The following is a 14,163-nucleotide window of genomic DNA, read 5'->3' on the forward strand; positions in this document are numbered from 1 at the left end:
CCATACAAAGACGGATGCAAAGCCACTCTCCTTCTCCTTGCTTCAGTCATGTGAAAGGCCACAGCAGCGTCTGACTTCCACCAGTGGCAGAAAGCCTGCTGTATGCTGTAACCTAGCCTGAGCCTCAGCGCAGGGTTTTGCGTAGGACCACTGAGTTTCTTGTTAAGAAATCTACTGAGTGCTGAACTTGGCTTGGAATGGAGATTAATGGCCATTTCATCAACGTGACTTAATGTGTCCTTCACCTGACTGCAAGCCTGTGCTGGGGACATTCTCAGGGGAGCATTCCTTATTTTCACATAGGACATTCTAAAAGCTTCTGTTCCTCACAGGCGTGGGCCTCTTCTTGCCCATGCCATGTTTATTCTTCCTTTATAAGAACCAGGTCATAAAACCGGATGTGCTGAAACTTCTGGTTTAGTACCTAGTTACAGTAAAGGAGTGTATCACACAGAATTCTCTCAGGTTTTGGAAGCAAACCTAACCAAATTATATCTAAAATGATCCCTCTCTGCTATAAATATCAGTTTGTTTATTTGATCAAGCCACAGAGTTATGGATACGTAGCAGTTCTCATGTGGTTCTGTGTGGTTACCTTCTGTGTTGAAATAGCAAAATGAGACCAGTGGAGGGCTGTCAAGATGATGGAGTGGTTGGAAAACGTGGCATAGGAGGACAGGCTGATAGAACAGATGTCTATCTGTTCAGCATTTCATCTCATTTTAATGCTCAGTTCCTTTTATCGCTTTTGGGATCTGGTAGATTCCTAGTGGCCATCCTGGGAATAAAATACAAAGGCTTGCATCAGTTATCTTCACACTGGAAGTGAAGTATGCTTACAAATACTAGGAAGATTTTGTAATTTGGGAAAAAGAAATCTGAGATAGTGAGTGGATGGATGTCGTGTGTAGAATGTTATGCATATGTTTTTGATTTGGTTGAATTAGTGTTTTAAATTCCCGTATTGAGACGTGCTTCAGCACACTGTCTGATGTGATATTTAGCATCTGAGCTGTGTGTCATCTTTCGTGAACTTGGCTGACTTTTCTATTGGCAGATGATATTATCATGCAGTATTCACGTAATCACTTTGCTCAATTTGAATGAATTATAGAATACGTTTTTTGTTGAAGTTATAGGGTAGCAAGATATTACAAAATTACTTAAATTAGCACTTCTTAGTTTTCAGATACCACATCAGCTAACTGCAACTGCTCTGATAGTGTTGTGGCATTCTTCATGTGTGAAATGTGTCAAATCTGATGGTAGGTGCACAGCATTCACGCCAACAGAACAGGTTTACATGCCCTATACTTGGTATTAGAGAGGAGCCTTTTGTACCAAAGAGAGAGATTCATTCTTATGTATTGCACAGACAAGTGGCTTGGTGATAAGAAATACTATACGTTCCTGATTGTCATATTTATATCCTTTTGAAACTGTGTAAGTCTTGTATTTACCATGGAGTAGAGTGGGATTAGTAATTGAAAAATAGGGAGGGGGGAAAAGATGGTTTTCCTCAGTGTATCCTCTCTTCATCTGCGGAGAGCTGTTCAGGGGTGTGAGCAGATGCAACACCTGGGTATGTAATCAAATAAAGAGGTAAATAGGAAAGGTTATGGTTTTGTTTTTCAGTCATACTTTCCTGAAACTTGAGCAGAAGTGTTTTTGTCAGAACTGGTTTTGCTGAGGCCTGTAAAGGTATACTTTGCTTTTTGTTTCTCAAGTATGGTAGGTTCAGCAGTCTAGTTATGTTGAAATAAATGGCAAAGAAAAATCTTATTGCTTTAGGACAGGATTTTGTGTAATTAGCTGGCTAACGTAGTATTATTGCCTTGTTTTCTTTTTCCTTTTTCAGATTAGATCAATTTCTGTAGTAGAAATTGCAAGATCCATTTTGCATTTAATACTCATGTTTTATTATTGTATGTGTAAAGATGAACACGAAAGATAATCCCGTCTTGGTCTGTCTTCAAGGGAAAAACAGAAGGGGTGGGAAGGGAATACCGGAACCGCTTTCAGATGTTCCTGAAAATGTTTTAGGTGCCAGTGTGGAGAAGTGACTCAGTCACCACTTGGTTTGTTTCTCCTTGTGACATCAGTACTCCATCTTATAAGTGGTGTATCTCTCTTTTTCTTTTTCCCCTTCATGCATTTATTTTGTGGATGAGTAATTATGTAAATGGTTATTTCAGAGATTATACTTTCCTTTCCAGGCAGCACGGCATCTCAGTTGTGCTTGTTGGCTTGGGGAGGCTGAATTTCTGCAAGATGTTTATATAACAGGGGTCACCGAAGTAAGGAGGGAGAGCTCGTGGGAACTAGTGGAGGCACTCTTCTGGACTTTGCTCCCACCAAATTAAAGAAAACACAGTGCATGTGCATTTGCCCTGTAACAGTTCTGAACTATGATAGACTGTTTGAACAAGGAAAAAATAAATAGAGGTCAGCTATTTACTTCTCTGTGTAAGAAATGTCTGATTTTGAGTTCTTCCTTACTGTGCTGTACTGAGTGAGTAACTCCATACAAAAGAGACAAAAGTCAGATACTTCATGTTATAGAACTCGGAACACTGTTGTTGTTATTTAATAAATGGTGATATCTGATCCTATAATGTTTTTGAAATGTGATCTATACTAAATTGTTATACCTCTATTTAGTGTTATGCTTGGGGAAAAAAGACATTACCTTGTTTGTTTTCTTGAGAGCAATTCCTCTCATCCTTTCAGAGCTGCCTTTCCTCCCAAATCTCTTCCTTGTCTCGTGCAGTTCCCATAAAAGAAGCAGGAAATGAAATTGGGGTTTTTAAAATTGTCGGTGTGAAGTAACTGTGGTTTCATGCTCTATCACTGAGCTGCCCTTACGTAAAGGAAACAGTTTTTCCAGTTGTCAATTTCAAAAGTATTTAATTTTCTTGCCATTCTGTATTGCCATGCTGTCAGTTCAGTGTCTAGTGACTGTGGTGGTTAAATCTTTATTAAATTGATGGGAGAATCCAGTAGTCTCAGACTTAATACTAAATGTGGGTATTAATCTGTTGATTATTTCTTACTAGCAGTCAGCCTAGGCTAGTGACAACACTTCTGAGAAGAGGAATCAAGTAAATATTTGCTATTTCTTTCCTTTGTGCAAGATAACTGTTTAAGCAATGGATTTATTGAGTACAGATGTACGATTAAAAACCATAAAGATACAATAGTAGATCTAGAATATGATAATATAGTTTTAATACACATAACTAGAGCTTGAGAAGTAGTAAAGTCACATATGCAGTACTTGTTCTTTATTCCCACTCTGACTGAAAGTTATGCTGTATTTAAGTCATGTAATATGTATTTTTAAAGCGCAAAACTATACCACCTTTGTAACAGCTGACAAATATTTTGTCTGTTTGCCTAAGTGGGAGCTGGTTAATCTCAGCCCTTTATTGTAAACCGTACGTGAAAGTGTAAAGTAGGATTCACCATTTCTTTTTTTTGTTTCAGTTGTTACTCTGTATGCTACCCTAGGAGGTGCAGCAATAGTACATGGGCTAAACGAAACAGAGGTGACCACCATCATTACTAGTAAAGAACTGATGCAAACAAAACTAAAGGTCAGAAAGTGTTATTTGTATCTTTTTGCAGTATATCCGTTCATTATTGTTAAAAGGTTTGGTAGCTGGATGAAACTATGAATTGCCTTTCTGTAGTGCAAAGACCTCTTACAGAACGAGGTCTTTGTATCTGTCTTCATATACATAAAAAATGATAGCCTTGGGATTTAGGCTCCAGAATGACTTCTGAGAGCAGGATGAACCATTTGTGCTATTGAAGAGCTGCAGTCCTGTCTGAAACAGCACCTCCACAGGAACTGCTGTGGCTTCTGGGTGGATTTAGAGCCTATAAACTCAACTGTTAAAGGAAATGGGAGGAACAGAAAAATGTATAAACTGTATATGAATAACGAAATGTGATTATACTCCTGGTTTATTCTTGGATGTTTTCCTGGCAGAGAATTAATGACTTACATCTCAAGATTGGTGCTTGAAGTCAGAGCTGTTTTCTAGTGCAGAGAAAGCTTATGAAACATTAGTATAGCTTTTTTTTTTTTTTTTTTTACAAAAAATAGTCCCTCAAAATGTATTTTGTATTTAACTTTTTTAAGCCAATAAATCCCTGCAATCCATTAAGAATAGTTCAGAGTTTTGATGTCATGCCTTAACCAGCTGGGGTTCTAGGTGCCTTGTTTCAAACTCCAGTGTGCTGGAACCGATCTTTTCCTGAGCTGTTTTCATAAAGAGGACTTCCAAGACTTGGTTGCTCCTTTCTCTGTAAGCTTTGATTTTGAGGATGCGACTGAGTCAGTGTCAGCTACTTACTGTGGCGTGTCAGTTGGCCAACTGCTGTGGAACTCACAGGCCAGCAGCACTCACAGCTTAGGTAACTTACCCCTCTGTTGTTACTGCCAGGCCAAGGGGTACACGAAACAAACGTCACATGGTAACTTTGTGATGGTTTGTTTCTTTGGCAAAGCCCTGAGGTCAGGATACCTGCTGTTTTCTGAGACCTTACCGACCCTGGTAGAACAGGTGGAACTATGATTCTGTATGAGTTAAGCTACAGTCTGTATGAGGAAATAGATATTTCACCTAGGAGAGTTGTTTAATTAAAGTTGTGCGTTATTGCTACATTTTGAATGAGAATTTTCCAAACTTTGTTTCTTTTTCTTAAATTACCAGAATGTTACTGCATATAGTGCAAGCTGACATAAATAATCACTGTAAGAAAACGAATTTCTTCTGTAAGAGAATTCTGTCATCTTTCTTTACAACTTTGGTAGCTGTTTTAGAAGTCACAGTTTACTCAAAATACTTAACTAGTACTTAAGTAATCATTTTGGGTATTTTTTGCATGGTGTTGGTTTTTTCAGACAGCATAGTCATCAAGTAGTGACCTAAGCATTACTGTGAGCTCCGTGATGCCCAGGCCCTTTTCTTCTCAGCGTTCTGTGAGAGTGGGCAGTCAATCTCTGCTAATCTTCATAGTCTCAAGTGTGTGCTTCTCTTGAAATAAGACCCTGATTAATAAATAGCTGGAGAAATGTTTGGACTTATAAATGGAAAGTTCAATTAGTCCTACAAATCTAAACGTGGAAAGCTTTAAGCATTGCAGCCATGTGATCTAGACAAGTTTGTGCTCTGTATTTTAAATCCTCAAATATTTTATGCCTTTCTTTTTTTAATGTATGCCATAGATAACTTTTTCTCTTGTTGGCCCAAACCTCACGATTGATGTTTGAATTTCTACAGGAAATTGTTTCTCAAATTCCACGGCTGCGACATATTATTACAGTGGATGGCAAACCAACAACATGGTCAGAATTTCCCAAGGGTGTCATTGTTCACACTATGGCTTCTGTGCAAGCTATGGGAGCCAAGGCAGATAGTGGTAGGTTACCTTTTCTTTCTGTTTGGTTCATCCATCCTAATTTGATCCTACTTGATTTACAGTTAAGTAAACTTGGGGAAATTGCAGGTCTCAGAAAACTATGCAGTTAATAAAATGCTTTTAATAAAAATGGTCCTCTCCACAAGCAAGCACATGCTGAAGAAATGCACATGCACATGCTGAAGAAAAGCATGCTGAAGAAAAACATTTAGGATAAGCATTTAAGCAGGGCAGAAACTTAAAACACGTTCGTATGATCAGTTATATTTGAAAACAGGTTATGTAAACCACACTGAGAACATTATTCTGCATTTTATAGCAAAAAGCATCAGTAAATTGCTACCATTAAATTTTGTTAGGTTCTTTTGTTAGGCTTTGTTAGGTAAAAAAACGTTTTAACTAACTTGTTGCAGCAAAATTTTTATTCACCTCTGAAGAGTAGTACTATCTTGAGATACCTTAAGATTTTGTTGTATTCAATACTTTTTGTTCTTGTTTTCTGTGTTTTCAGAGTATTTGAACTACTGAAAGCACATGAATGTTGGGTTGAATTGTGCTTTAGGGGTGTTATGGGTGATTAGTCCATCTGCTGCTGAAGTTTAGGAGAATGTCAGGTTTGTTGCTGACCTGATGGCCCCTCAGTTTTTGTAAAGAGGTGTCTAATCCTTCTTTTTCCAGTCTTTCAAACATTGTATGCTGTAAACTATAATCAAAGGACATTACCTTGTAGTTAGCCGCTCATAAATTATGGAATACTACAAGAAATGATTTGTGCTCAAGCATGTTCTACTCACATTATATTAAGTAAATGAGCTTATTTTTATGTTGTTTCCTCTGTGTTGGTCATTGTGCAGGATGGATAGGGTTCAGTGAGTGTAAACTTTTAAATATGCTTTTGCTGTTCTCATGGAGTGTACATGTTGTGCTGCATGTATTGCGCATTATGCAGCGTTTCCTTTGAGTACACAGTTGTTTTCATATTTTCTTGTTTTCAGTGCAAGTATTTGAAAACACTTTAATCCTATTTAAAGCTGTTGAATTTAAATGTTTGTGGAAACTGGAGCTCATGTTGGCCCAGCAGAACCATGCCCTGACTGCTACAGATGAAGCAGCATGTTGTTCCTCTACTGGGGAGTGCATGGCAAAGTAGATTTGTGAATGGGGATTTACTTTTTTACCAGCTTGGAACCAGTGCAGCATACTTCTATAAGCATATGAAGCTGAGAGGCATTTTGGAGACATGAAGATCTGCCCATTTCTCTGTCTTGAACAGGAACACAGGAAATGAAAGATAAAACATTGTTTCAGTAGGCTAGAGCGATCACTGGAAGTATTACTCAGCTCATACAAAGAGGTTCCTTCTCTTTGTGAAGGACTTTAAGCATGACCACAGTCTTTTCAAATGAAAGCAAAATGTAGTAGCAATAGGCTACTACGAGTATTGTATTAGAACAATTGCTATAGTATGCTAGCTTGTAAGATCTCCCAATCTGGTAGGCTTTCCACGCATTGTACATTCCTTTTTTTTTTTTTTAAATGAAAATTGCAGGAAACAAACAGCAAGCCAGGCCTGTACCCTCCGATATTGCAGTGATCATGTACACAAGTGGATCCACAGGAATTCCCAAAGGAGTCATGATCTCCCACTGCAACATAATTGCTGGTATAACTGGAATGGCTGAAAGAATTCCAAATCTGGGGTATGTGCCAACTCTTACCCAAAGATGCACATGGGTAGCTGCATATAATTGTTGTGTGAAACATGAAGTGTTAGATTGCTCTGTCTTTGACCCATCACATTATGCACTGATGTCCGAGCATCTTCCAGTACTGTGTTAAATGACGTGAGTGTTCCATGTGCTATCTTTCTCATTGTCTGTACACTGGCAAGACTGGGATGCACAGCCTGTGAGGCCGCCTTGCAGGAGAGTGGTTGGAATTTGCCTTCTTTAGCTGGTGTTACATTCTGTGGTTTGTTTCTGCTTGGTGCACATTTTAATATCATCTGCAGAGTTGCCTGTGCAGCCTTAGCACAGTTAATGGTCTTGGGATGTGTAAACATCACGCTTCATTCATGCTGTAAACCTACAGTACTTCTTAGGCAATTTTTGAGACAAAGCCCATCGTATTTGAAGTATGTTCTTAAGCTCATTGGTATTCTTCCACGTATAGTTCTTCTGAAAGCTCTGAGTAAATTTAGCTTAGTGACTTTAGTGGTATGGTATAAACCTCTCTCTTAAAAATTTGTTTCAGGGAAAAAGACATTTATATTGGCTATTTGCCTCTTGCCCACGTTCTGGAGCTGAGTGCTGAACTTGTGTGCCTGTCTCATGGATGCCGCATTGGTTACTCTTCGCCTCAGACATTAGCTGACCAGGTACGTTGTTGATGTAAGCCCATATGGAGAGAAAAAATAAATAAAAAATTACTCGTGTCAGTTCTTGGTTATAGATCCCAAGAGACAGGATATTGGCAGTTATGACTGGTATGCTGAGGTAGTTTAATTGTTGACAAGAAAATTAAAACGATCATTTGGAAGATGTGCTATGTCATTTTGTTTCTTAAGTTAAAAGTCTTGAAATGTGTCTGCTAATGAACTTGTTCTTTATTTTAGTCCTCTAAAATCAAGAAAGGAAGCAAAGGTGATGTTACTACACTTAAACCAACCCTAATGGCAGCTGTCCCAGTAAGTTGCTGAAGGATATAGCAATGTTAAAAATGTAATTCATAATTTAAACTTTATCATCAAAATAAATGCAGAGTTTATTAAAAAATAAGAAGAATCTTGGATGTTAAGGTTGCATGCAATAATGTTACTGGTATTTATTTATACATGATGATGTTTATTCTCAATGTAAGTGTTATAAACTTTGAAAAAGTTTCAATAGCTGTGGGGATTACACTGCCATTTTAGTTCTCTGTTCATCACAATATGCTCTGTGCATGTGTGTATACACATACTATGTATTTACATGTCTGTGGTACATACACTTTCTTCACAAAGGCTGTTTTTAAATCACATGTACATAATATATAAAAACATAGAACTACACATATAATAATACATGCATGATTAGAAAACAGCCACCGTGTGATGAAAATAGCCCTTGATGCAGACTTCCTTTGTCATTAAATGTTTTTTTTTGGGAAGAGAGGCTATATTTCCACTTTGCAAATACTGTCCTTAACAGATTACTTGCTTAGCAATATGCTAGGTTTCACACTAATTTGTGATGTGAGTGCAAGATGGTAGTGAAGTGAGAAATGGACTCAGTCTTGTGTAATACTTCATAGGATGAGGGTGGTCGACAGCAGGCAGACTGGGATTAAACGGTGATCCTGTTCAGCTTTTTGCTCTCCTCACTTAATTTTAGTGTTTTGTTATGATTTGCTAATGGAAGAGGAAACAGCTGGGAGTGGTTGGTTGTCTGAACTTTATTAGAATTTCTAGATCACTTCCTTTTTCTTGTATTGGATGCATGATTTCTTTTACTTAGAGTTGGTCTTTCTTTAACTAGGAAATTATGGATCGAATCTACAAAAATGTCATGAATAAGGTAAATGAAATGACGAGTTTCCAGCGAAATCTATTTATATTGGCCTACAATTACAAAATGGAACAGATTTCCAAAGGTTACACGACCCCACTCTGCGATAGGTAATTTTATATTTATTTTTAATGGCATAAAAAATGTCTCAAGTCTCACCACGTGAAACATAATCTCAAATACAAAATTAGATACTCCCTTGTTCTGTTTTTAAGCAATAAATATTCTTATCTTTGTATTTTAGCCTTATTTTCCGGAAAGTACGAATGCTGCTAGGTGGAAAAATTCGCATCCTGCTTTGTGGAGGAGCTCCACTCTCAGCAGCAACGCAGCGATTTATGAACATTTGTTTCTGTTGCCCTGTAGGGCAGGGGTATGGGCTCACTGAGTCAGCTGGAGCTGGAACAATCACAGAAGGTTGGTGTTGGAGCACTGATAATCTTTGACAGTGCCTTCATTTGGTTTATGCCTTAAAATATAACTGGGAAATCCTGGGAGTTGCTCTTCATCAAAAAATTAATGAAACATTTTAATTTTGACACACTGTGATGGCCTACGTACAGAATCAGTGTTCTCACTTGTGTCAGAGAAACCTGTGATAGCGTCAATGGGATCTTGGCAGTATGGTATTTACTGGCTGAAGTGAATAGATCTGATCTTATTTTGGTGAGTGTATAGAAACGTTAGGAAGATAATAGTAATAAAAAAGATGGAATGCAAAAACCTGTGCCAGACTTGAACTTCATGCAACTTTATGGTTCCATTTGCCCATTAGTCCTAAAATTTCACTCATTCTATGGTGGCAAAACCACTCAGAGCTCCTGTTTTTTTGGCAGTGCTGTGATGTACGTAGGAGTCAGATAAGGATATCTAAGGTTCACTGTTAGATTATGCTGGGTTGTGGAGCGTGTATTATGTTCCTTGATGACCACAGATTACTGGTATGTGGTTTTTGTTCCAAGAGGTTTTTGGTAATAGTTTCTTCAGAAGTTTAGGGAAAGTAATAGTGGAATTGTAATATGGGTGATGCCCTCTCCAGTAATTCTGTCTGTGAAGGTACTCAGGTGCAGAAGTGTTGGGGACTGAAACCAGGAAAGTGGATCAAAAAATAGAATCTTCAGATTTTTATGAAATGTTATTGCTTGTCATTTCAAAGTCATGCAAGTGCTATTAAAAGTCGTGATGCTTCCTGCAGTGTGATCCATGTGGGCAGCTTATCAGAGCTTTGTTGTGGCCGGAGCTACCTCTGAATACAGACATCTGTTCTCTTGCAGGATAAGAGTTTTATCCATATTACCTTGACATATCTTTTACTTGTTTGTTTTGTTCTATTTTATACATTAAACTTCAGGAATAAAATAAAATAAACAAAGTACATGACAACATAAATTTTTTTTCTACTTTTTTTTTAATCTGGAAAATCCTTTTTTTAATATTGTAGTTTGGGACTACACTACAGGGAGAGTGGGAGCACCTTTGGTTTGCTGTGAAATCAAGTTACTGAACTGGGAAGAAGGTGAGACGTTCTATATGTCATTAAATGATCGTGTATTTGCAAGAGCTTTAAGCTGGTTTCTATTGGACTTTGCTTGGTAGTACTAACTAGAAGACTTTTTTTTTCTCTTAATCCTACTTTTACTTATATACATATGATCTTCAGGGAGAGAAAAACCAGTTTCTGTGTTTGAAAATCATTTTTTATATTAAAAAAAATCTAGTCAGAAGTTATCAACACATGAATAGCGTTTTGACTAGGTTACATTTTGGCTTTTATTCCAGTCACTGTAAATGCAATTTGGAGAAGCCATCTGTACAGGAGAGGGTGCAAGTCTTGTGTTGTGTCTTGGAGTTACTGGATTCAGTAGGCTTTAACTAAAGTACACGCACAGTATCTTCTGTTGCCATTAATAAGTTTTAAAATAGTCTTCCTAATATTATTAATAAAAACTTAAAACAGTGGTGTATAGAAAGGAAGTTTAGTGAAAGCTATATAAAGTACATTTAATGAAATTTAAAGTGTGTTTAGACCGCTTCCTCTGAGCTAGGCTCTTATGTACTGTAATGTATCCCTCATAATACTTAAGGGAATTTAGGGATAATGTGAAACCTCAGATTTTGGTGGGTTTCGTTCCTAAAATACAAAGTGACAATTTCCTTTTTTTGACGTGTGCCTGTAGGAGGCTGACTGTGTGTGTCAGTCCTGGCCAAAAATAAAAATAAAAAAGATTGCACAGATGTGGCATTTGTCCTCCACGTGTATTTGAGTTTCACTGTTGCTAAGCATGCCTGTTAAATAGCTGTTTATATGCTGGAAGGAATTGGAACAAGGTGTTCTCTTACTGAACTGCTTAGACTGAGTTTTCAAGTGGTAACTTTGGCTAAGGGCTTACTAAATTTGTTGGTATTTGAATATAAAAGTAATAGGGATTCTTGCTTTGGGAATGTATTTTTAATTGTTGTTAACTGGAACAATTCTCAGGTGGATATTACAACACTGATAAACCATATCCTAGAGGTGAGATTCTTATTGGAGGGCAAAATGTGACTGTAGGCTACTACAAAAATGAAGGACGAACCAGAAAAGATTTCACTATTGATGAGAATGGGCAGAGGTGGCTCCATACTGGAGATATTGGAGAGTTTCATCAAGACGGATGCCTAAAAATTATTGGTGAGTTCTTAAATTCAGGTAAGCATATGTATACACACATCTGTTTTTCAGCACTCTTTGTTGCTATAGTTAACAAAAAATCTGCATCTCCTGGCATACAGTTTAAAGTCCTATGATATATATCCCAAGAAAATTCTGATACTGTAACAAACTCAACTGTGTGCTTCTAAAGATCATTTTAAACATAATTGTTTCCTGTCAAAATACTCCTAATGTTGACTTCACACTGTTAGTTTGACTGAGTAGTAAGTAGGTAAATATAAGCTAACTTGAGCCAAATAAGCTGTTGTAGATCTTATATATACATATATATGTATATATTTACATATATATATATATTTTTTGTTTTGTTTAAGTCTGGAGTCTGATTCAGTGAGAAGACTTCTCTGGTAATATGTTCTCAGGAATTAAATAAGTTTTATTTGTGTTTTTTTTTGATCTTTCCATTCTTCAGAAATGAAGAATAAGAACATTCCTTTATTCTAAAGGAGCTAGTGGAGGAATATACTAAGATAAAGGTGATACACATAAGCCTGTGATAGGCTCCTAATTCTTTAACATCTACAGGTGCCAAAATAGGTGCCCCATAAACTACCAGTTGTCTCTTGAAGATAGAGGCTGATTCAGGCTGCTCTTTAGTCCTGGAAATTAAGCTTGTGTGCTCTATTATATGAGCAAAAGCTTAGGTCCCACTGCAGCAGCCTTTCACTGGTCAAACAGGTAAAAGCTACAGAACTTTGCCTGGCTATGCAAAGAAGCGTACAGGTATAACAAAGAAAGGGGTTGTCTTGGCTGCCATCATAGCCAGATGGGTCTGGCCCTCCACATTTGGCCTTCTTTGGGCTGCATACAATAAGCTCATGTAATTTGGGCTTAATTTTTGTTTTCAATTGTTGCCATGTTTCATGTAACAGACAGTCATTATTTAAATATAGATTTAGTCTAGGATTAAATAGCAAAATGTCACCAAATGCTGCATCCTTCCTGCCTTAGACAGCTGGATGAGAGAGCACAGTGAGTGTCTAGCCAGACGCTGGCTGTTCTGTAATTCTAGTTGTCTTTCATTCACGTGCTAGCGCTGTGATATAGGAGGTGCTGGTTTGTAGGCAGAAAGTCTGTACAGTCAAAATGTGGCTCATGTTTTAGTGAGGGATAGGTTAATAAAATTGAAGTCTGTAAATCTGATATTAAATGCTTCCAGAACGTACTCCAAACATGAGTCAGCTTGCTTTCTGACGTGTATACATACATCTCGGAGAAGTAAAAAGTCAGTGTCAAACTTCTGTGTTGCATAACTAACATTAATTTTGTTCTTCATCAATAGATCGTAAAAAAGACCTTGTGAAACTCCAAGCAGGGGAATATGTTTCTCTTGGCAAAGTAGAAGCAGCTCTGAAGAATCTTCCGCTGGTAGACAACATTTGTGCATACGCAAGCAGGTGAGAGGCAGCTGGTGTTTTGATATTGCTGTTTTCTTTTTGTCTTCCTGAAGCTATGAGCAAAATGTTTTGCCCCTCAAAGTGTGGACATTTTCAACTCTTATTTAAAATGCAGTGGAATAGTGTTCTTTGTGAAAACTAAAACATCGGAATGGTATCTTTTTATTTTTCTTTTCGCATCATTTGCTGGAAAAAGCCAAAAATGAGTCTCTTTAATTTCCCTCTTTCCCAGTCTGAAAAACAACTGAGCTCTAACTGCTTTCATAACAGACTTTAATCAAACACTTTAGAGTTATTACTTATACAAGCCCTAGCACGTCTTGCTCTTTGCTGTATTTAGCTGTGATCTGTTCTTCAGAGGAAGGAGGGAGTAAAAACAAAACCAATAGCCCAGAAGCTGACTTGTACCCATGCAGAGCACCAGAAGAAACCCTGAAGCTTGAAAGCACTGTAAATACTATGCAGACTCGCAACTAACAGTGATAAATGTGCTTTCAATTTACTTTTTAACTGTACTACTAAATTAGACATATAAGGGCTCAAACATATCTTAAGTTTCTATTTCTAGAATTTCCTATCTATACATAGTTCAGACTTAAATGTATAAACATACTTCATATGGTCTTGTTTTCCCGTTGTCATTTTGGAGCTTCCTAATGATCCAAAATACTCCATTCAGCATGGCTCCTATAATTCCACTTAACTTTGAAGGAAGCTAGAGCAGACAGCAGAGAATTGCTCAGTAGTAGTAGATAAAAAATGAACTTCTGGTTTGTTCACCTGGTTCTGTGTTGTTTTGTAACTAACAGTCATGGTGTGGCATCAGTTTTGACAGTTTTGGAAAAATAGGCATTGGAGGTAATACTGCTGAGAAACTTTCATCATGGTTTTCACTCAATGGGCACGTCTCAAATTTGGCTGCATGAGGTTACATGCATGTTCTGAGTGCTCCCTCTAATTGATGGACGTAGTCTTCTGCAGATGGTGATTTCTGCGGTGCTAGGATTGGAGTTCATTATTAGAAGTGCACTGTCAATTTTTTTGCTAGTTTTTCAAGGTAAACATGACATCTGCA

The 14,163-nt window shown here is 37.5% G+C and overlaps 1 protein-coding gene across 3 annotated transcripts in view; it reads left to right on the forward strand.

Moving 5' to 3' along the window:
- Positions 1–14,163, forward strand: part of ACSL3 (acyl-CoA synthetase long chain family member 3) — a 43,293-nt gene that overhangs the window by 21,714 nt on the left and 7,416 nt on the right. For all 3 annotated transcript variants that reach the window (XR_005862199.2, XM_015277033.4, XM_015277032.4), the window contains exons 4-13: positions 3,487–3,596; positions 5,292–5,430; positions 6,980–7,130; positions 7,684–7,807; positions 8,045–8,116; positions 8,949–9,088; positions 9,223–9,395; positions 10,420–10,494; positions 11,458–11,649; positions 12,974–13,088. Coding sequence is in view for 2 of the 3 variants with exons in the window: in XM_015277033.4 (XP_015132519.2) it covers positions 3,487–3,596; positions 5,292–5,430; positions 6,980–7,130; positions 7,684–7,807; positions 8,045–8,116; positions 8,949–9,088; positions 9,223–9,395; positions 10,420–10,494; positions 11,458–11,649; positions 12,974–13,088 (1,291 nt within the window). In the remaining variant the exon portion in view is untranslated. The remainder of the gene's footprint in view (positions 1–3,486; positions 3,597–5,291; positions 5,431–6,979; positions 7,131–7,683; positions 7,808–8,044; positions 8,117–8,948; positions 9,089–9,222; positions 9,396–10,419; positions 10,495–11,457; positions 11,650–12,973; positions 13,089–14,163) is intronic.

The sequence above is a fragment of the Gallus gallus genome, chromosome 9, assembly GCF_016699485.2.
Source record: "Gallus gallus isolate bGalGal1 chromosome 9, bGalGal1.mat.broiler.GRCg7b, whole genome shotgun sequence".
Classification (NCBI taxonomy): domain Eukaryota; kingdom Metazoa; phylum Chordata; class Aves; order Galliformes; family Phasianidae; genus Gallus; species Gallus gallus.